This window comes from Triticum aestivum, chromosome 6D (genome assembly GCF_018294505.1).
Source record: "Triticum aestivum cultivar Chinese Spring chromosome 6D, IWGSC CS RefSeq v2.1, whole genome shotgun sequence".
Classification (NCBI taxonomy): Eukaryota; Viridiplantae; Streptophyta; class Magnoliopsida; order Poales; family Poaceae; genus Triticum; species Triticum aestivum.
This window is the reverse complement of record NC_057811.1, coordinates 360,282,759-360,307,060: the sequence shown is the minus strand read 5'-3', so window position 1 is coordinate 360,307,060 and position 24,302 is coordinate 360,282,759. Positions and strand designations below refer to the sequence as shown.

The following is a 24,302-nucleotide window of genomic DNA, read 5'->3' as shown; positions in this document are numbered from 1 at the left end:
CATATACAGTAGAGTAGTACTACCTCTGTCTTGATTTACTAGTTCTTCTCGTATTTTAGGTTATATTTTAATTATAGTAAAATTACTATCATTGAAAACTATATTCAAATACAAATTCAACAACACAATTTTCAATGACATGCATTAACATTTTACTACTACCTCCGTCCTGATTTATTGGTCCTTATTGTATTTTGTGCCAAATTTTGACCGTAGATTTAACTAAAATGATAATGCATGTCATAGAAAATAATGTCATATGAATCCAATGATATTATTTTCTATTACATACATTAATATTTTATTAGTTAAATTTTTTATCAAAATTTGACACAAAATACAAAAAAGACTAATAAACCAGGACAGATGTGGTAGATAAATATGTGGTCAAACTTTGACTCAAAATCTTCAATCATGATAGTACAGCGAACACTAGAAATAATAAAAATTACATCCAAATCCGTAGACCACCTAGCGACGACTACAAGCACTTAAGCGAGCCGAAGGCGCGTCGCTATCATCACCCCTCCCTCGCTTTCCGCAAGAAAAAAAACTTTGACTCAAAATACAATGGAGGCTTGTAAAGGAGGAAGACGGAGGTACCATTTTCTTGGAAAACGGAAACTGGAAAAATTGAGGAAGCAGTACGCTGACGCATTCACCTCACGGTCACATATGACACATCTTCCCTCGAAAAGGATCTGTGTCATCTCATGTTACTATTGCAACAACGCCAGCGCTGCACGCCTAGCTGCAAGGCTAATGGTGCTAGTTTGGGAGCTAGTGGTGTAGTTCTCTGTGGAGATTCCTGTCACTTGTTTTTGACGCAAGGGATTGTTAGCACATTCGCGTGATGTGACACCGCCTAACAAGGAAATACAAATACACACACTCGCGCGGGTGGTGGTATCATTGCACAATGATCGAGTCTGCTGTCTGCCTTTTCTCGTCGTCCCCGTGCAGTCCCTTTCTAAGCTTTTCAATACGCAGCACACTTTCCACCTAGTGAGCTATGAACATGTGCACGCATCGAACCGGCGGGAAGCATGCTTCTCCGGAATCAGCCATAGAGTCATGGTCCCACAATATAGTGACACAAATTACAATCATCGCCACAAAAGCTTTGCTTCATCTCCGGGTTGCCTTTGTATGCTCCGCTGAAATATAGATAGTGGCTGCACGGCAGGTGACTTGAACTAGGAAACACTTCCTCTGTCAGCCACCAAGTTAAGGGTATAGGTAGTACTACTAGTAAATCAGTCTGCTGCTCCCATGTACAACGCCCAAGACCATACAAGTTCAAGAGGCCTTGAGAAAACATTCGGGTGAACCTGGAACCCGGGTTATCGTCTAGTGTTCATTACCTTTCCCCACGTGCGTGCAATAATCAGCGGCTATGATGAAACACAGGGAATTGTAGAATACTCCATTTGAACTAAAACCATGATGAGTAATTTGAAACGGAGGGAGTAGTTGCCAAATCGCCTCAAGAGCTTCTACATGACTACATGAATTTGAAACCAAGCCCATGATTGCCTTTCACCAGATGGGCAAACTAGCGCTTCTGAGGAGAATGGTAGCTCATTAGGACAGCCAGCTCAGTCGCGAAAAGGGGGTCTTCAAAAAAAAGATCTGACGGCCACAAACGTTTCAAACGCAAAATCTGACGGCCAAAATCGCTGGGGGCATGAAAGAGCTTGGTTTATGCTTAGTTTTACTATTCTAAATTAGAACTCAGTATAAGGTGATTTCCCTTTCCTTCCTGGAAACTCAAATATTGACCCTAGTTCTGATCGTGCCATCAAAAGGTTAGAAATCACAACCAACTAGGCATTTGTTTTGCACCAAATTGACTTCCAGGAATGTGCATACAACAGGGCAATATAGGGTGAAGTCTTCACTGTACAGTGCTTCAAGAAGAAATACTTCTATATTTAGTTATGAACACCCGATTATTATACAATGAAAAGAGCAATTGGCATGCGTGAGTGAACGAACCCAACATATAACTAATCCAAAAAAGATGGCACTTACAACTGCCGCGAGAAAATCTCAAGTTTCCCCAATCCAAATGCGGCCGAACAAAATCCTCATATTAATACATCCTTTGAAGCTTATCAGCACATCGGAGAAAAGCAATGAGACACTTCCATGTTCCGGTGCTTTGCAAATTACAAGGAATTATTCCCCCGACGTCGAACCCATTCCAGAACAAGACTAGCTTTTCATACTGATACTACATGGGCCCTCTGCATGTGTTCTAACTGCAAGCCGATCCAGCGGAGTCTCATATCCTTGGGAGAATAAATGTAGGATATAACCGAAAATTGAACTGATCGCCAACCACACCTCAACTCATTATGTGTATCCTTGAGAAATCCCGCATAACATACATTGGGAAACTAATCTAGAGTACACTATATCCATCAGGTTTGGGAGGCATCAATAATCCATTGCCAAACCTTCAGCTCACCGGTTCCATCCCCAGTGAAAAATAAACCACCAGGTCCAGTTTGTATTGCCCTAATTTCCTGCTTGGAGAATATTCTGCCCCTATCACTGAACCTATAAAACAAAGGAGAGTCACTTCAGAAAAACGTCAGAAGTAAAGAAAACAGAAATGATCTTAGTATGGTAACTTTCTTACGATGGCAGGTCATAGAGGCGGACAGTGTTGTCATTTAATGAACATACTAGCACAGGTTTTGATTGTGCATCAGGCATGCCAGTAAGAGCAAGTGCACCCTACAAACGGAACAAAGCAATTAGATCGTAGATACAGCAGAACATAATTCCCAAACTTTTGGTAAGGTAGATCATGCAAGAGAAGGAGAATATTCTTGAGAAGACAGAAGCTATTGTATTGTAACCTACACGTTGTGAATCAGATAACAAGCCACCATAGCTGCCTACTGAAAGGGATTAAAAGGTGCTAGGCACTCAGCAGGCAATTTGTAGCGCCTTGGTCACTTCAGTGGCGCCTGGGCACCTTGGCGTTTGCCATGGCAACATCCCATTTGACCCACTAGCAGGCGTGGAAGAGAGATCGGAGCGAAAATAGTGCTAAGCAGCGTTTTGCCAGCCCCTTGGTTGCTTTAAGTGGCGACGTTTGCCACGGTGACACCCCATTTGTCCCACTAGCAGGCGTAAATGAGAGATCAGAGTAAGAATAGTGCTGAAGGGAGAGAACGCCCATCAGTGCACTATGGCCGAGCCCACAGCTGCTGCACTATCTGTGTAGGGTTTCCTCTGGCACTCCGTGAAAGCCACCACACATACAAACAGCAGCCGTGCGGCAGCAAGCACCAGTGTTGTTACCAGCGACAACGACATCCTGCCGGAGATGACCATATCAAATCCCACAAGCGATGCTGATCGCGATTCCTCACAGGAGTCGTCTATTTCTCGTCAGAGGTTGTTTTCTGGCCACAGGAACTCATTGGCTGCCTATAGCCAAGCCGCCAAAGCAGCGTATTTGGCTGCTGCCAAGCACTTTAGTGCATGTGGACAAGGGCCTTACTAGTTACTACGCCTTTTTAGGGCTTGTTTGGTTGCACGGGATTCCTCGGGGATCCCCGTCAAAAACCGGGGCGTGGAGCCCACGCGGCAAGTCGGCCCATGGAAAACTACCAAAGCATTTGGTTGCTTACCACCATGAATTCTCCGTCCCTATCCGCGTCGTTTCCATGGGGAAATTTCCATGTCTCGAGGGTCCGGGAGGAAACCCTCGGCTCGTCCTCTCTCAAGAACAAGAAATGACGACGCAGCGTCTGCAGATTTCTCCACCTAGCGACCGGCACCACCGCCTCCTTCTCTGGCGCCAACCCTCAACGATGCGCCTCCAAAATCACCTACCCCAAGTGACGGCCATGGCTGGGCGTCATCCTTCCCCTTCCCCGAAGATTCGATACACCTCGGATCTACTGTCTCGTCCAGCAATGAGATGGCCAAGCGGTGTCGTCCTCCTCCTTCGACCAAGGTTGCTAGGTTAGCGCCTCCTCCTCCTACTGCTACAACTCGTTTCGCTTCTTCAGTTCTGGCCTTCATCATCCCATGCCGATGAGACAACCTTCCTTTTCCCTTTCCCTTGGTGTCCAAACAGCAACCCGTGGTTGTGCGGGGATCCTAGGTGAGCATGGAAATCCCCCCTTAGGGATTTATTGCCCAAGCCTTTTCATCCACAACCACCAAATGAGCCCTTAAAGGTTAGTCCACACTCTACAATTTCCTACCCCCTCCGTTCCAGAATTCTTGTCGTGGTTTTAGTTAACGGAGGGAGTACATACTAACTTCAGTTGATAGAATTAAAACAAATCTCAGTTTGTCACCACATTTCTATGTTATAACTTATAAGATTGGTAATATTAATTTTCCTTTGCAACGAGAAAAATATTTCGTTAAGAAGAAAATTTGCATGCGAAAATGTTAGTAATTCTTGAGATCTAAAGGATTTTCAATTACCTTCTACCAAATTTTGTGAGGATCACAAAGCATGACTTTGAAGACTTATTTGATGAACTCAGCAAGTAGCAAATGCTTGAACTTCAAAGACTAAAATTGAGTACTAATTCAAACATCAAGCAAGCCAAACAATTGGGAGTTTGAGACCCATCTGGTCGTGAACATGAGATACAAAATCATTGCATAAGTATTGCTCGGAGGCTCGAAGGAGTATCAATTACTCCTATCAAACAAGGGCATTAGCAAGAGTCGAATGGATCTTCTAACTGGAGAGATGTTTCAGAGGGAAATGTTCTGCTGAATGGCAATGATAACTACAAAGGGGGAAGATGGTACTCCCTCCGATCCATATTAATTGTCGAGTCTGCGACAATTAATATGGATCGGAGGGAGTAATAAATGGTGGTTCAAAAATCTTGTAGGGGATATTACCTTGATGGATAAGTCTATGTACTAAGGTCTTTGTGAGGCTGCAGCACATGGTCCTTTGGCTGCAGCACATGGTCCTTGTGGCAGTTAGGATAGAATCCCTGGCCATCAAGGACTGGCAGTTAGGATAGCATCTTAGACTAGCATCTTAGACTGGCATCTTAGCAGCATCTTAGACTAGCATCTTAGCATATGCTTGGCTGGCTAGCAGCCTATAAGTATGTATCCCCAACCCCTCAGGTTGGCATGGCATTGTGTGAGAAATAAACCAACGAAAATTGTCCCAACTCTCCTAGTGTCATCCACAACTATGAAATGCTCAGGCTGAAAGGTCTAACAAGTGGTAACAAAGCCAGGTTATCTTGTACCCTGAGCATTTCCTGCTTACCTCCCTCACCGGGAGCTGAGCAACCCAAGTCGGTAGCAGCAGCTGCTCCGTCTGCCTCTGGTTACCTCCCTCCCTCTGGACTGTCGAGCAGCGGCTCGGCAACAACAGCCTCTTCTTCACGCAACAGCCCCCCTGCAGCGAGCCATGTCTGCAGGACGCTCTCAGCACACGGCTACCTCGAGCATGCGGCGCCGGCAGGAGGCCGAGCGCGCCGTGGCAGAGGAGCGTGAGCGAGCGGCTGTAGCAGCAGCTGCTGCGGCGGCAAGGGTGTCGAGGCTGGCTGCAGCGGAGCTGGCAGCAGCCAGAGCGGAGGTAGAAGCAGCCAAGGCGGAGGTAGAAGCAGCAGCAGCAGAAGCAGCCCGTGAGGCTACGGCGGATGCCAAGGCACTCCGCGGCGGCCCCGGCAGCTCCAGCAGCTCCGCGCCTGCGGACGACGGCGCCGACGCAGATCGCGCCAAAGTGGCGCAGGAGCGGACGGCGCAGTGGGCAGCCGAGCACGCCCGCGCTCCAGGTGGAGGCGCGCACCGCGACGGCGGCTGCAACGACCAGGACCGCGGCCTCCACGAGGTCCGGACTGTGGTCAGGGATGTTGGTCCCAGTGTTGGGTGGCCTACCCTCACTAAAACCAACTACGTCGAGTGGGCCGGGATCATGAAGGTCAGGCTCTAGGTGCGGCGCATGTGGGAGGCAGTCCAGGACAGCAACGTCGACCACCTAGAGGATCGACGGGCGCTGGACGCCCTCATCGCCGCAGTCCCGCCCGAGATGCAGTTCTCGCTTTCCAACAAGCGGACTGCCAAGGAGGCTTGGGACGCCATCGCCGCAGCACGCATCGGCAGCGACCGTGCTCGCAAGTCCACTCTGCAGGCACTTCGTAAGGAGTGGGAGAGCCTTGAAAGCCAGGTGAGGACGTTGATGACTTTGCTCTCCGTCTCAACACTCTGCTGCAGAAGATGGTGAAGTTTGGTGATGCCACCTACACCGAGGAGAGAGCTGTCGAGAAGCTTTTTCGGTGCATTCCCGAGAAGTACAAGCAGATGGCTCGCTCGATCGAGTCGTTGTTGGACCTCTCCACGATGACGATCGAGGAGGCGATAGGCCGTCTCAAGGTCGTCGACACCGACGAGCCACAGCCTCCCTCGGGGCCCATCACCACCGGCGGGAAGCTGCTCCTAACTCAGGAGCAGTGGGATCCCAGCCTTGGTGACAGGAAGAAGGGGGAGCCTTCTTCCACGACGGGCGGCCGCAAGCGTGGCAAGCAGCGTAAGACGCGAAGAGGCCCCCCGGGCAGGGCACAAGGACGTGCCGAAGGTGACGCCCGCGGAGGCGCCAAGGACGGCGCCGCTGGCAAGCCCAAGCCGGCACAAGACAACAGTTGCCACAACTGTGGCCGGTTTGGCCATTGGGCCAATGAGTGTCGGCAACCACGACAAGGCCAGGCTCACGTCGCACAGGCGAAGGAGGAAGAGACGGCTCTGTTCATGGCGCATGCAAGCATTGAGCTATCCTCAGCGACACCAGTCGCAAAAGCTCTCATCCACCTCGACGAGCCAAAAGCACACGCTCTTCTCGGCGATGGCTCCGGGAAGGACAAGACTACGGGGTGGTGCCTCGACACCGGCGCCACCCACCACATGACCGGTCGAAGGGAATTCTTCGCCGAGCTCGACTCCGATGCGCGAGGCTCCGTCAAGTTTGGGGATGCCTCCGCTGTGGAAATTAAGGGCGTCGGCTCCGTCATCTTCACCACCAAGGCGGGAGAGCACCGGCTGCTCACCGGTGTCTACTACATCCCCGCGCTAAGGAACTCCATCATCAGCTTGGGACAGCTGGATGAGAACGGCTCACGCGTGCTGATTGAGCATGGGGTCCTATGCATCTGGGATCGCCAGGGTCGCCTTCTCGCCAAGGTACCCAGAGGTGGAAATCGACTTTACGTCCTTGATGTGCAGGTGGCACAACCGGTCTGTCTCGCTGTCCGTCGGGACGACGAGGCGTGGCAATGGCATGAGCGCTTTGGGCACCTTCATTTTGAGGCCCTGAAGCGTCTAAGTGCCAAGGAGATGGTGCGAGGCCTGCCATGCCTCGACCATGTGGAGCAGTTCTGCGACATCTGCGTGATGACGAAGCAGAGACGACTCCCCTTTCCCCAACAGGCGAGTTTTCGGGCCAAGGAGAGGCTGGAGCTCGTGCACGGAGACCTGTGCGGCCCGGTGACGCCAGCCACACCAGGAGGTCGACGCTACTTCCTGCTGCTCGTCGACGATCTCTCCCGTTACATGTGGGTGATGATCCTCGGCAGTAAGGGAGAGGCGGCGGACGCCATCAGGCGCGCGCAGGTTGGTGTGGAGGCGGAGAGCGGCCGCAAATTGCGCGTGTTGCGCACTGACAACGGCGGCGAATTCACGGCGGCTGAATTCGCGTCGTACTGCGCCGATGAGGGCATCCAGCGCCACTACTCCGCGCCGTACAGCCCGCAGCAAAACGGCGTCGTCGAGCGGCGCAACCAGACGGTTGTGGGGATGGCTCGAGCTCTCCTCAAGCAGAGAGGGATGCCGGCTGTCTTCTGGGGAGAGGCGGTGCTAACAGCCGTCTACATCCTAAACCGCTCGCCTACCAAGGCACTCGACGGCAGGACACCGTACGAGGCCTGGCATGGGCGGAAGCCGGCGGTCTCCCACTTGCGGGTCTTTGGCTGCCTTGCGTTCGCCAAGGAGCTCGGTCACATCGGCAAGCTCGACGACAGGAGCACTCCGGGAGTCTTCATCGGCTACGCGGAGGGCTCAAAGGCCTACCGCATCCTCAACCCAAAGACACAGCGTGTGCGCACGGCGCGAGACGTCGTGTTCAACGAAGGGCGAGGGTGGCAATGGGACAAGGCGGTGGACGACGGCTCGACGCCGACGTACGACGACTTCATTGTCGAGTACGTCCACTTCAAGGAAGCCGGGGGAGCAACCAGCTCCTCGTCGCCGGGCACGCCTACCCCGGCCCCCAAAACCACATCGACTCCGGTGCCTGCTACGCCGACGGCACCACAACCGGCGACGCCGCACACTCCAGCCCCGGCAGTCACCACCCCGGGCTCATCTTCATCAGCACCAGCTCACGCAGAGCACAACCCGACGAAGTTCGCTTCTCCGCTCACTCACGACGAGGAGCGGATCGACGCGTATTATGGCGGCGAACCGCTGCGGTATCGTACGATGGAAGATCTACTCGGCGACCAGCCGGTGCCGGGACTGGTGCCACGTGACCTGGAGGCGCAGCTACAACTCGCGTGTGAAGACGGCGAACCACGGTCTTTTGCAGAGGCCGAGAGAGACGCGGCATGGCGCGCCGCGATGCAGTTGGAGATGGATGCGGTCGAGCAAAACCGCACCTGGGAGCTCGCTGACCTCCCTCGTGGTCACCGCGCAATCACCCTTAAGTGGGTGTTCAAGCTGAAGAGGGATGGAGCCGGCGCCATCATCAAGCACAAGGCTCGCTTGGTGGCCCGAGGCTTCTTGCAACAGGAAGGAGTCGACTTCGACGACGCTTTCGCTCCCGTGGCACGGATGGAGTCCGTGCGACTTCTCCTCGCGCTGGCTGCCCAGGAGGGCTGGCATGTCCATCACATGGATGTCAAGTCGGCATTCCTCAACGGCGACTTGAAGGAGGAAGTCTACGTGCATCAGCCACCGGGATTTGCGATCCCTGGCCAGGAGGGCAAGGTACTCCGCCTGCGCAAGGCTCTCTATGGCCTACGGCAGGCACCTAGGGCGTGGAACGCCAAGCTGGACTCCACGCTAAAGAAGATGGGCTTCGAGCAAAGCCCGCATGAGGCGGCCGTCTACCGACGGGGCAGTGGAGGAAACGCCCTGCTGGTGGGCGTCTATGTTGACGACTTGGTGATTACCGGCACCAAAGATGCAGAGGTGGCAGCGTTCAAGGAAGACATGAAGGCCACCTTCCAGATGAGTGATCTGGGGCTCCTCTCCTTCTATCTTGGGATTGAGGTGCACCAGGATCACTCCGGGATCGCGCTTCGACAGTCCGCCTACGCCAAGCGCATCGTTGAGCTAGCTGGGCTCACCGACTGTCACCCAGCTCTCACTCCGATGGAGGAGAGGCTGAAACTGAGCCGCGACAGCAAGGCGGAGGAAGTGGATGCTACGCAGTACCGACGCCTTGTGGGGAGCCTTCGCTACCTCGCCCACACACGGCCGGACTTGGCATTCTCCGTCGGCTATGTCAGTCGGTTCATGGAGCGACCGACGTCGGAACACCAGCAGGCAGTGAAGAGGATCGTCCGCTACGTAGCAGGGACCCTCGACCACGGCCTCCACTACCCTAGGTGTCCGGGGGCGGCACACTTCGTCGGGTACAGCGACAGCGACCACGCCGGCGACATCGACACCAGCAAGAGCACGAGCGGGATCCTCTTCTTCCTCGGCAAGTGTCTCGTGAGCTGGCAATCAGTCAAGCAGCAGGTGGTGGCCCTGTCCAGCTGTGAGGCTGAGTACATAGCGGCCTCCACCGCCTGCACTCAGGCGCTCTGGCTCGCTCGACTGCTTGGTGATCTTCTTGTTCAAGACACCAGAACGGTGCAGCTCCTGGTGGACAGCAAGTCCGCCCTGGCCCTGGCAAAGAACCCCGTTTTCCACGAACGGAGCAAGCACATCCAACTGAGGTACCACTTCATCCGCAGCTGTGTGGAAGAAGGGAGCATCGAGGCGAGCTACATCAACACCACGGACCAGCTCGTAGACCTGCTCACCAAGCCTCTTGGGAGGATCAAGTTCCTCGAACTCTGCTCCAGGATCAGGATGATTCAACCCTCCCACAAAACGACGTACAAGACTTAGGGGGAGAATGATGGATAAGTCTATGTACTAAGGTCTTTGTGGGGCTGCAGCACATGGTCCTTGTGGCAGTTAGGATAGAATCCCTGGCCATCAAGGACTAGCAGTTAGGATAGCATCTTAGACTAGCATCTTAGCAGCATCTTAGACTAGCATCTTAGCATATGCTTGGCTGGCTAGCAGCCTATAAGTATGTATCCCCAACCCCTCAGGTTGGCATGGCATTGTGTGAGAAATAAACCAACGAAAATTGTCCCAACTCTCCTAGTGTCATCCACAACTATGAAATGCTCAGGCTGAAAGGTCTAACATACCTTTGGAAAGAATTTTTCTGGCAGCTTTTCCAAAACAGAAACACCTCAGGAAGCCTACTGAAACGGAAAAACTGGGAGGGTGATATCAACTGTAAACTGTGCGGGCAGGGCAAGTGCAGCCCAAATATCATGCTTTGGAATCCTCAAATCACATGTATCTTGTTCTCATTTTCTTTCAGGTGGTGGCTAGGTGGAAGGTTACAAGAAACAATAAGGTCAGTGAATACAACTTGAACTGCATGCAATTTGCAACTCTTTTGTAGGGCACTTCACTCAGTCCAGAAAAGGATCAAACTGGTACGAATCAGAGAAAGGTATCTACTGTTCTCAAACACACACTTGATGAAGACTCTTAGGCATTTCAATGTCAGTGGCTACCAAGAAAGGTAAGCCTCTATGAAGATGTCTGCTGGCTAACTGAAGCTTCTTGTTTACGTAGTTCTTTCTTTTCAGGAGCAGTAATCTCTTTTTCAAGGTAGTTTTTTGAAATCATCGTTCCTTACCATTCATTGGTGGTAAGTGTTACTTCACTTACAAGCTAAGGAACAATAGATGCAGGAGGATTGTCCATCCATACAATAGCCGGCGAGAACCTACCTAGCCTAGCAAGTTCATGAGCAACAAAATTTGCTTGTCTAAGGCAATGCTCAAACTGAATTTGTTGGAATTCACAAGCTATGTGATAGCAGTCATCAAAGAATGCCGCGCCAACTCCAGCAAATCCAGCTCCATCCTTAAACGCCGAGATAACATCCAAGCTATCCAAGTTGACAATCAATCGATTACATCATAAGGATTGTGCTAGGTTCAGCCCATGCTTCATTGCTGTGACCTTGGCTGTTAGCACATCAGAGCACCATTTGATACGTCTGTCAGCAGCAGCTATAAATTTCCACGAGCCATCGCGAACAACAGCGCCAGCAGCTCCTTGTGGTGTATCAGCGTCAAATGCTGCATCCACATTTGGTTTAACAAAATTTCTCGGAGTAGGTGTCCAGACAGCCTGTTTAACAGCTGCTTCCGGTGAGTAGGCCGCTGCATAATGTGCAACCAATGATCTGACCACCATAGCTATCTGAGCCGGCATCTGAGTGGCCTCCCCATGTACCAGTTTCCTACGCTCCCACCATAAATCCCATGACCCAATAGCAACAATTAGATCAAGTTTTCTGAGACCAAGAACTGGTGAGTGGAGCTTCTCCTGTTCAAGCAAGAATTCCAACGCTGCTTCTCCAGCAAGGTCAACACCACATGGATGATCAATCATGCCATCCAACCCGAGAGCTGCCCACATGTCCTTGGCTATAGTTCTTTCTTTTCAGGAGCAGTAATCTCTTTGTCAAGGTAGTTTATTTCTACCTGGGTGTTGCTTTTTAGACCATACTTATTGAAACCAGATCACGAGCCTGGTATGAACCTGTTTGGGTTAATTCAATAAATGACACTACTAACTATGCATATTTGAGAAAGGCCACAACAAAAATCACTTGGATATGTCATTCTGATAATTTCAAGACCAAAATGTCCGCGTCTGCTCCTTTCTTCCCTTTCTCCAACCCTCACCTCATCGGCTCACTCGTGGGCTCATGGTTGCCACCTCGGTGATGGCCAAGTCATCACCACCAGCATGGACCATGCAGTTACGAAGCTCGCAGCAAGCTGCTGTTTTACCCATCGCCTATTATTTTCCATGGGAAGTTGCTACTTCCGCTTTGCCCAGCCACACTGTGTGCCAGATTTGTTCATGCTTCACAGCCCAGCATGTCAGCTTCTACAGTTGGGCATGGACAGAAAGGACAGGCAGGAAGATGAAGAAGATACAGGAAGGATACTAGGAAGGACGGCGAGCTTGCTAGAGCACTGCCACCGGTGGTGGGGAAGATAGGATGTGAGAGGAAAGAGGGAGTGGCAATTTAACTGAGAACAGAAGTAACATAAATTGGCATTTTAGCGTGTTCATGCCAATTAATGGCATCCAAGTGCTTATTAGAAGTTGGCATATTTTTGTAGTGTCATTTTTCAAATAAGCTGAGTTGGAATACTCCCTCAAGCCTGGTTTGTTAGTCAGGAGAACCATAGTGCGGCGACCAAGATGTCCCTTAAAACAAGGAGAGAGCTCAATTTTCAAGGGATTTATTGCTTGGGCGACTAATATATGAGGATTATCGAGCCGACTAATACACCCGACTGGAGGGAGTAGTATTTATCGAATTAACCCTTGCTTCAAGGACCTTAGTTAAGTGCAATAGCTTGTATATCAACCAAATAGTTGAATACAAAATTTTAAAAATAAAATAACAATATTATTGAACTTAACAGTCATTTGACCAGTTCACTCACTGGTCTGGTTCAAATATTCAAGTTCAATGGTAGACAAGTTGACATGGATTGATGTATGTAGATTTCTGACACCATATAGATGTTGAGCTTGCATGTGCAAAATTCTGAATATGTTTAGCATATGACGAGGAAATCCTAATAGTAAGTTCAAATAAGTGTAAACAAGATCTTATAAGATTATTAATTGTATTGTATATTACTGAAGCAAGACATAAATAAGAACATCGCTACACACAAAAAAGGGCCAAGAAAGGATGAATCAGAAGTTAAGAGGAAAGGTGTAACAAAACAAACTGCAATCGCGCAACATGACAACTGTATAAGAGTTTCGGAGCACATACGTTCTCCTCTTTGTGTGTATATGTTACTTCCAAGTTTCCACTTTCTGTAGCCGCCCAGACCTAAGAAAAATAGAACTTAGAAGTATGAATTGTATTGAAAAGGACAAATGTGTAATAGGAATGTAAGAATTTGTAGAATCATTTGATAACAAGGGGACAAGGACAGAGACTAACTTTTATTGTTTGATCCAAAGAACAAGATAACAGAAACTGATCCCAGCATAGTAGAGACATAACTACATTCGTATGATCAGAAAGAGTCTGTATGCACTGCAACGTTGCCAGATCCCATACCTGAAATATTTGTCATTTTCTTAACATTATTTGTAGAATGGGAGTAAACCAAAGCGACAACATGTTCTGATCTTAATTGAACAATGTAATGCTAAAGTACCATCTGTCGCGTGAAGCAAAATAAGTCCAGGTGACTGAAAATCGTGCACATTAAGAAAGAAGAGATACTTCATGTTGAATCAAGATTGGGGATACCAAAAGTACCAGAAAAAATTCAACAGCAACAGGGCAATAACAGAGTTCCCACAGCATCAGACACCATATTTAAGTGTTACAGCATTGAGGTATTTTATTTTATTTGTTGGGATTGGAGCCTTCCCACTAACGTAGATGACGTTTTTTTTTCGAAGTACTTGTTACAAATGTTCCACTGCCGGTTGAGATATCACCATAAAATGTGCATGTAAACTCACAGTAAGTTATTGAAGTGAGCGGCCACTCTAAATTCTAAAGTTATATGTGATGCAGGACTGCAACACCCATAGTAACAGTGCCTAACCTGATGCAGATTTGCACAAACATTAGATGCCAGTTTTGCTTGTATAGTTACATTTATTCTGACTACATAGTAGCACAAATCTCAGGCATCATCTGTTATACATCTGACTCGTGACTCCAGACGAAGTGACGAACTAATTACCAATATGCCTACCTCTTAAATTAATGAGAACAGTCAGAAGTGTATAACTATGTGCAATACATGGGTCTACTTTGCTTGTGCATACTTCCATGATCCACCATTAGAAGAAACACGGAGGATAAAACAGATGTTGACCTAAAGAGATGGAAGTGTTACAAGCTAACAGAAATTCATGATCTGATGCATGCATCAAAGCCTACTACATTAACTGTATCTAAGAATGTGTGAACAACAATGCACAAGTTCTCAGTCCTTACTCTAATGGTTTTATCCATTGAGCCAGAGTAAAGTCTCATGCCTCCTACTATTAACGAAACAACAGCAAGCTGGTGCCCGGTAAGAGAAGCAGCTGGCTCAAAACAATTTGTCACGGTGCTAAATCTCCATGCCAAAATCCTTCCATCCTGCACCAAGTGTAATACGAGAGAATGCATCATTAACAGAAATTATATTTGCGAAAACAAATGTTAGAGCCAAAGGAATTTAGTTCACCTGTGTTGCAGCAAAGAGTAGCTCATTGCCAATTGCGAGTGCATAGACTTGTCCAGTCGGCCCGGTGAGGTTCATTTCTGCTTGAGTTTGCATATTCCAAACCTGCAGCAACAGCTCATACAGTCAGACACACATGTGGAACAGCAATAGCATTGGGTTAAAATCACAAATCTCAAGCACCATTTCCTACCTTGACAGCATCAGGTATTCCAACAAACAACCATGGCCCCTCGCTGATCATGCACCCAACCTCACCCCCCACGGGGAGGACACCAGCACACTATCACACACCATATAGAAAATAAAGGTACTGAAAATTGTCATACAGAACACACAATCCTTCCAAGGATACAATTCAATGATGCCTCAGCTACCTGTCCAGTTTGACAATCCCAAAGGCGCACTGTTCCATCCTTACTACCAGAATACAGCTTGTCTGACCCAGTAGGCAGTGCGATCCCTGTCACAACCTGAAAGGACGCACAGCATTTGATCAGCGACGTTTCGAATTTTACTAGACGGTCTTATCTGTAGATGAAGTACCTTCTCGTGGCCCTGGAGAGGGGTGAGCAGAGTGATGCTATTGCTCATGCAATATGTGTGCGGGTAGCGGCACTTCTCGCCGTAAGTGCAGTCTCCGGCGAGGAAGAACTTGCAGGGCCGGTCGGGCACCTTGTGCCTCACGCCACCGTCTGCGCCTCCGGGGCCCCTCCCCCATTTGTTGAAGCCGCCGCCGCCGCGGCCGCCTCCTCCTGAGTTGGGGTTGCGCCAGACGTGCCCACCAGGGCCATCCCTTTGGTTCGGGCGCTTGGTGGTGGCCGCCTCAGGGAGCTCGCTATGGAGGAAGGGGCAGGGGAAGCGATTGCATCGCCCAGCGCGCCAATGGATGCAGACCTTGGTAGAGGAAGACGAAGAGGCGGCGCCGGGCGCCGGTCCGAGGCGGTTGTGCACGCGCTTGTTGCCGAAGCGGCCGTCGGCCTCGAAGTCCATGGGCGTCGCCTAGGGTTTGTCGGGCTCGGGAGGCGGCGCGGGCAGGGGAGGAAGTAGTCAGATAGTATTCGGGGTTTGACGGGAGCAGCGGCGGGGAGGTTGAATTTATTAAGGAAGTAGGGTCGCGTGGAAGCGACGCGGCGAGGGCTCGCCGGAATGGATGGGGAGATCCGGATCGGAGCGGGGAGAGGAGGCGCTAACGGTGGCCCTGCTTTCCCCTTGGTCGGGTTTAGCTCGCGGGTGGAAGGTTGGGCCGGCTCCGGTTAATACAACGTGGCCGGTGCCCCGCAGGCCGGCTGACGCCGACGAAGCGAACCGCCTGATGGAAATACATACACGGTCTCGTTATGCAAGTACGAAGGAAAAAAAGTTTCTTATTTTATGCTATATAAAAGGGGATCTAGTATCTTTTTTAGTATAATACAGACGCAGACGCTCATACATACACACATACACTCATCTTATGAACGCACGCATGCACACTCTACCTCTATGAGCGGAAGGTCTGAAATAAATACAAGAAAATGCGAGCACCAGTGTCAAGTCTAAGACATAAACTCTGGTGGACTACCACTGTCCTTCTAACCATCCAGTCATGCGTTGGTTCAGTGGCGGAGCTACACCCCACGCCTGGGGTGCCTGGGCCCGGGTCATGGCAGGAGTATCCTTCATTGACTGTAGTGGTATTGTTACTGTTGGTCACTGTACATTATTGTAGCAACGAAGGAGGCCCGGGGCCCAGGGCTAGCCTGGCTCCGCCCCTGCGTTGGTTCGCAAGGTTTCTAGTATCTAACTATTAGTTTGTTTATAAAAGTTATTCATGTTAGATATATAGCAATTTACCAATAAGTTTAATCCAAAAATGTTTTAGATAAATCATGATGAACATAATAAACATGATGATCGAACGAATAAAAATACTACTCAAACTAGACATGTAATTGAGTATTTATATAACGGTAACATATGTAAATCAATTGCTAGAACGGAAGTTGCTGGAGCGATCCCTAATAAAACAGATAAGATGCATCCACAATAGCATCAGAAGTAATGTCGCCAGGAACTTATCGATGTCAGGGAAGTAGTCATCGCACAAGACCTTTTTGAAAACTTGATTGCCTCATGTGGTGTGAAGCGGGGTGGGAAAGATATTAACAACGTAAATCTTTTGAACCAGGAGATACTCTTATGTGGTGTTGTAATTTTTTTGATAAAGGATGCTTTTATTAACTTAAAATGTAGCATCAAGCAGGTATAAAAAGCATGATGAGCAACATTTGGTCTCTGCATGGCTAAAACGCACACAACCAAATACCAACAATCTGATAAAGTAAAAGATAAAACCCAACATCTTTGGCAATAGTAAAGTCATATAAGACCGGCATTATGCCTATGTCAAAGGAAGTGATGGACCGATCTGGAGATTATGCTGTCACCCATGTTGTACAATGAAGAGAACCAAAACTAGCCCAATACAAAGAGTGGAATGGTCCAAGTCGGTTCATATTGATCTACCACTAGTGAAATACATTTCAACTTTTCGGGTGTGACAAAAAGAAGGCAATGCATACACGTGGCATATGTTCTAGTCCGGCTCGGTTCATTAATGAAACACGATGCGCGTGCAAGGATGCCAATGAAGAAGGAGCGCATGGGTGTCCTTTTCTCAAGACTTAGTGGTGTGTGGATAAATTATGAAATAACCCCTCCGCCTCCAAAATGATCCTTGGAAAGCCCCGAAACTCACAAAAGCTTACCAAAAGATCCCTCTGGTGTTCCAAAATAGCACATATGCCCTTCCCCCTGAAAACGCTGGGAATCCAAAAAACTAGCAGGAAAATGCTAGAAAAATAAAATTAGTGAAGGCAAGCTCAATAAAGTAAAGTTAAAATACCAGGATGTTGAGAAAAATGTGGCCATCTCATTTGAACATTTTTTTCTCCCTCTTGCAATGTTTCTTTTGCCCATCCTCGCCGGGAGATCCCTGGAAGCCCTGGAGATATCATGAAAAGTAGGGAAACTTCTCCGAAAAATGGAAGGAGACTTCTGGTGGTGTTTTCCCAGGGCCCTCCTGTTGGGAAACGTTGCATGGAAAACAAAAAAATTCTACGCACGCGCAATGATCTATCCATGGAGATGCATAGCAACGAGGGGGAGAGTGTGTCTAGGTACCCTCGCAGACCATAAACGGAAGCGTTTTGACAACGCGGTTGATGTAGTCGACCTTCTTCTAGCTCCGACCGATCAAGTACCGAACGTACGGCACCTCCGAGTTCTGCACACGTTCAGCTCGGTGACGTCCATCGCCTTCTTGATCCAGCAATATGTCGAGGTAGTAGATGAGTTCCATCAGCACGACGGCGTGGTGATGGTGATGGTGAAATGATCCTCGCAGGGCTTCGCCTAAGCACTACGAAAATATGACCAGAGGCGTAAACGGTGGAGGGGCGCCGCACGCGGCTAGGCAATTGTTTGGGGTGTGCTAGGGGCGCCCCCCACATATATATAGGTGGGAGGGAGAGGGGAGGCAGCCAGGATGCACCCCAAGTAGGATCTGAATCCTACTTGGGGTTTCCACAAGTGCCCCCCCTTCCATAAACCAGCGGAGAGAAAAGGGAAGGGGGAAGAGAGAAGGAAGGGGGGCCGAACCCCCTCTTTTCCTTCTCCCAATAGGCCTCCTGCCATAGGGGGGCGCGCCAACCCTTGTGGGCTAGTGTGCTCCCCACTCATGGCCCATATGGCTCATATATTCCCCCGGGGGTGTCCGGTAACCCCTCTGGTACTACGATAAATACCTGATACCTCCCAGAACGCTTCCGGTGTCCGAATACCATCGTCTTATATATATCAATCTTTACCTCTCGACCGTTTCAAGACTCCTCGTCATGTCCGTGATCTCATCCGGGACTCCGAACAACATTCGGTCACCAAATCACATAACTCATATAATACTATATCGTCAACCAATGTTAAGCGTGCGGGCCTACGGGTTCGAGAACTATGTAGACATGACCGAGACACCTCTCCGGTCAATAACCAATAGCGGAACCTTGATGCTCATATTGGCTCCTACATATTCTACGAAGATCTTTATCAGTTGAACCGTTATGACAATATATGTAATTCCCTTTGTCCATCGGTATGTTACTTGCCCGAGATTCAATCGTCGGTATCTTCATACCTAGTTCAATCTCATTACCAACAAGTCTCTTTACTCGTTACGTAATACATCACCTCGTGACTAACTCCTTAGTCGTTTTCTTGCAAGCTTATGATGTGTATTACCAAGAGGGCCTAGAGATACCTCTCCGATACTCGGAGTGACAAATCCTAATCTCGATCTATGCCAACTCAACAAACACCTTCGGAGATACCTGTAGAGCATCTTTATAATCACCTAGTTACGTTGTGACGTTTGATAGCACACAAGGCATTCCTCCGGTATCCAGGAGTTGCATAATCTCATAGTCGAAGGAATATGCATTTGACATGAAGAAAGCAATAGCAGTAAAACTAAATGATCATTATGCTAAGCTAACGGATGGGTCTTGTCCATCACATCATTCTCCTAATGATGTGATCCCGTTATCAAATGACAACTCATGTCAATGGTTAGGAAACCTTAACCATCTTTGATCAACGAGCTAGTCTAGTAGAGGCTCACTAGGGACATGGTGTTTGTTTATGTATTCACACATGTATTAAGGTTTCCGATCAATACAATTCTAGCATGAATAATAAACCTTTATCATGAATAAGGAATTATAAAATAACAACTTTATTATTGCCTCTAGGGCATATTTCCTTCAGTCTCCCACTTGCACTAGAGTCAATATTCTAGTTTACATCGCCATGTAAATAACACCCATAGTTCACATCGCCATGTGATTAACACCCAATGGGTTTACTAGAGTTAATAATCTAGTTTACATCGCCATGTGATTAAGACCCAAAGAGTAATAAGGTGTGATCATGTGTTGCTTGTGAGAGAAGTTTAGTCAACGGGTCTGTCACATTAAGATCCTTATGTATTTTGCAAATAATGCTCCGCATGGAGCTACTCTAGATAATTGCTCCCACGTTCAATATGTATCCAGATTGAGACTTGGAGTCATCTAGATTAGTGTCAAAGCTTGCATCGATGTAACTCTTTACGACAAACTCTTTATCACCTCCATAACCGAGAAACATTTCCTTAGTCCTCTTTAAGGCACTTAAGGATAATTTTGACCGCTATCTAGTGGTCCACTCCTGGATCACTCTTGTGCTCTCTTTGCCATATAAGTGGCAAGACACACATCAGGTGTGGTACACAACATGGCATATCATATAGAACCTATGGCTGAGGCATAGGAAATGACTTTCATTCTCTCTCTATCTTCTGCCGTGATCGGGCTTTGAGTCTTACTCAACTTCACACCTTGTAATACAGGCAAGAACCCCTTCTTGGACTGAACCATTTTGAACTTCTTCAAATCTTATCAAGGTATGTGTTTTGTGAAAGTTCTATTAAGCGTCTTGATCTATCCCTATAGATCTTGATGCTCAATATGCAAGTAGCTTCACCGAGGTCTTTCATTGAAAAATTCTTATTCAAGTATCATTTTATGCTATCCAGAAATTCTATATCATTTCCAATCAATAATATGTCATCCACATATAATATCAAAAATGCTACATAGCTCCCACTCACTTTCTTGTAAATACAGGCTTCACCGTAAGTCTGTATAAAACCATATGCTATGATCACCTCATCAAAGTGTATATTCCAACTCCGAGATGCTTGCACCAGTCCATAGATGGATCGCTGGAACTTGCACACTTTGTCAGCACCTTTAGGATCGACAAAACCTTCTGGTTGCATCATATACAACTCTTCTTTAAGATATCCATTAAGGAATGCAGTTTTGACGTCCATTTGTCAGATTTCATAATTATAAAATGAGGCAATTGCTAACATGATTCGGACTGACTTAAGCATCGCTGCGGGTGAGAAGGTCTCATCATAGTCAACCCCTTGAACTTGTCAAAAACCTTTCGCGACAAGTCGAGCTTCGTAGACGGTGACATCACCATCAGCGTCAGTCTTCTTCTTGAAGATCCATTTATTCTCAATGGCTTGCCGATCATCAGGCAAGTGCACCAAAGTCCACACTTTGTTCTCGTACATGGATCCTATCTCAGATTTCATGGCCTCAAGCCATTTATCGGAATCTGGGCTCATCATAGCTTCTTCATAGTTTGTAGGTTCGTCATGGTCTAGTAACATGACTTCCAGAACAGGATTATCGTACCACTCTGGTGCGTGATACGTCTCCAATGTATCTATAATTTATGAAGTATTCATGCTGTTATTTTATCATTCTTGGGTGTTTTATAATCATTTTATAGCAAGTTTATATCATTTTTTGGGACTAACCTATTGACCCAGTGACCAGTGCCAGTTGCTGTTTTTTGCTTGTTTTTTACATCGCAGGAAATCAATATCAAACGGAGTCCAAACAATGCAAAACCTTTTTTGAGATTTTTTTGGGCCAGAAGACATCCATTGGGCCAGAGCTGCACCTGGGGGGTGCCCTGAGGGGGGAACAACCCACCAGGGCGCGCCAGGCCCCCCTGGCGCGCCCAGGTGGGTTGTGCCCACCTCGGTGGCCTCCCACACCCCTTTTTTTTGAAAGTGAAGCTCCCGCACCCCTTCTTTGCACTATAAATTCCCAAATATTCCGAAACCCATCGGAGTTAACCTAGATTAGAAGTTCCGCCGCCGCAAGGCTTTGTAGCCACCGAAAACCAATCTGGACCCTTTCTGGCACCCTGCCGGAGGGGGGAATCATCTCCGGTGGCCATCTTCATCATCCCGGCGGCCACCAAGATGAGGAGGGAGTAGTCCACCCTCGGGGCTGAGGGTTTGTACCAGTAGCTATGTGTTTAATCTCTCTCTCTCTCTCTCGTGTTCTTGAGATGTCACGATCTTGATGTATCGCGGGCTTTGTTAATATAGTCGGATCATATGGTGTTTTCCCCTCTCTATCTTGTCGTGATGAATTGAGTTTTTCCCTTTGAGATTTCGTTGTTATCGGATTGAATACTTTTATAGATTTGAGAACACATGATATATGTCTTGCAATTGAATACTCGTGGTGACAATGGGGTATCATATTGATTCACTTGATATATGTTTTGGCACTCAACTCGCGGATTTCTGAGGTGACATTGGGGTAATCTATGCATAGGGGTTGATGCACGTTCTTGTCTTTGTTTCTCCGGTAGAAATCTTGGGGCACTCTTTGAAGTTCTTTGTGTCGGATTGAGTATTATGAATCTGAATTTGCTTTGGTGTTATTTTAGTATGAACTCTTGAATAGATTGAACGGAAAGAATAGCTTTGAGGTAGTTTCGTACCCTACAAACAATTCAGTCTTATGTTCTCCGCTAGATAGGAACTTTGGAATGATTCTTCATCGCACTTTGAGGGACGGTTATATGATCCAACTATGTTAGCATTGTTGAGAAATTGCACTAGCGAAAGTACGGACCCTAGGCCTCTTTTTCAAGCATTGCAATACCGTTTTTGTGCTCGTTTACTAATTGCTACCTTGCTGTTTTTATTTATTTAGATTATAAAAATATATTTCTAGCATGCATATTACACATTTATCACCATCTCTTCGCCGAACTAGTGCACCTATACAATTTGCCATTGTATTGGGTGTGTTGGGGACACAAGAGATTTCTTGCATTTGGTTGCAGGATCATTTGAGAGAGACCATATTCATCCTGCACCTCTCACGGGTTGATAAACCTTAGGTCATCCACTTGAGGGAAAATTGCTACTGTCCTACAAAACTATGCGCTCGGAGGCCCAACACGAGTCTACAAGAATAAAGTTGCGTAGTAGACATCAAGCTCTTTTCTGGCGCCGTTGCCGGGGAGGTGAGTGCTTGAAGGTATATATTTAGATCGTGCAATTGGATCTTTTAGTTTCTTGTTTTATCACTAGTTTGGTTTATAAAAGAAAACTACAAAAAATGGAATTTAGGTTGCATCATATTATTGATCATCTTTATAATATCTTTCTTGATCATGAAGAGAATGCTTTATGTAATGGTTATATTGATGAATCTATTCATGATGCTACTGAAAATTATTATGAGAGAGGAACTTATGATGCATGATGTTCTCTTTGTGTTTCAATTCTTATCTTTTATGCGAGCATCATTGAACTCATCATGTCTAGCTAAAAGGCATTAAAGAAAAGCGCTTGTTGGGAGACAACCAAACACTTTTACCTATTGTTTTTGTGTGTTAACATGATTATGCTACTTTAGTAATCATGTTCTATTGCTTTTGTTTCATTAAAGTGCCAAGTAAAGCCTTTGGGATCATGTTGGGTGATAGTTGAGTTGACCCTGCTGAAAAATAGAAACTTTTGCGCTCACAAGAATAAGTCCCATTTTTAACAGAAGAGTGATTTTGAGTTTATTATTTTTGCAGAAGTTTAATATAAAAATTTCTCACGTGGTCCAATTTGTTTCATAATTTTTGGAGTAGCAGAAGTATGGTAGTTATCCAGATCATTACAGACTGTTCTGTTTTTGACAGATTCTATTTTCAATGCAAAGTTTGCTTGCTTTCTAGTTTCTATGGCTTATATTGCTCAATATAAATTGTGTAAATGATATGCTACAGTAGGCATTGTGTGAGAACAATTATGAATCTTGTCTTTGACAGTACCAAAGTGAAATTGTTTGCTCTTTATCATACTAACCTATCTCACAAAGTTTCGTTAAGTTTTGTGTGATTGAAGTTTTCAAGTTTTGGGTGAGATGACGATATGAGGAGAATAAGGAGTGACAAGACCCTAATCTTGGGGATGCCCAAGGCACACCAAGTTAATATCCAAGCAACTAAGCTTCGGGATGCCCCGGAAGGCATCCCCTCTTTCGTCTCCAACATTATCGGTAACCTCACTTGGGGCTATGTTTTCATTCGTCGCATGATATGAGTTTTGCTTGGAGCGTCAATTTATTTTGTTAGGATTTGCTTGATGTTATCTAGAATAATGTTTTCCATCGTTCTTTTCAATAAAAATGTCAAGTATAGCCTTTACCATGCTTATCTTGCAAGTATACATGTTGCTGTTTAAAAACAGAAAGTTTATCGATGTAGCAAAAATTCCCGAGGAAAGTCAGAGTGTGATAAAATGTCGAAACTTTTTGCATAATGAGCTCTGATAAATTTTCTACAGTGTGCTAGAATTTAATAATTTTTGGAGTTGAATAAGTATTGATAATCTTGTATTCTTTACAGACTGTACTGTTTTGGCAGATTGCTGCTAAGTTTGCATTGTTTGCATATACTTGCTTGTTTAATGAATCTATTTGAGGATAGGGGTATTAAAGATGCAGAGGAATTTAGTATGCAATGTTAAATAATAATTTTAGTGATTTGCTACAGTAGAGAATGATAAGGTTTTTGCATTGGTTTGTAGTAACTTATCTCACGAGTTCTTGTTGAGTTTTGTGTGGATGAAGCTTTTGAGATTTAGGAAAACCGTGATATGAGAAGAATTAAGGAGACACAAAATCTCAAGCTTGGGGATTCCCAAGGCATCCCAAGATAAGTTTCAAGAAGTCTCAAGCATCTAAGCTTGGGGATGCCCCGGTAGGCATCCCACCTTTCTTCTTCAACAATTATCGGTTAGTATCGGTTGAGCCTAAGTTTTTGCTTCTTCACATGATGTGTGCTATCCTTGAAATGCAATTTTAT

General features: G+C 47.0%; 1 protein-coding gene across 1 annotated transcript; it reads right to left on the bottom strand.

Annotated features, from left to right (window-relative positions):
* Window positions 1-1,985: 1,985 nt before the first annotated feature.
* On the bottom strand, window positions 1,986-15,822 carry LOC123145092 (zinc finger CCCH domain-containing protein 17). Its single transcript, XM_044564407.1, has 9 exons — window positions 15,087-15,822; window positions 14,918-15,013; window positions 14,734-14,823; window positions 14,544-14,645; window positions 14,309-14,455; window positions 13,292-13,411; window positions 13,118-13,177; window positions 2,648-2,745; window positions 1,986-2,565 (listed from the first exon to the last, which is right to left on the bottom strand). The coding sequence occupies exons 1-9, from the start codon at window positions 15,531-15,533 to the stop codon at window positions 2,427-2,429; spliced, it is 1,299 nt and encodes a 432-aa protein (XP_044420342.1). The 5' UTR covers window positions 15,534-15,822; the 3' UTR covers window positions 1,986-2,426.
* Between the last annotated feature and the right edge of the window lie 8,480 nt (window positions 15,823-24,302).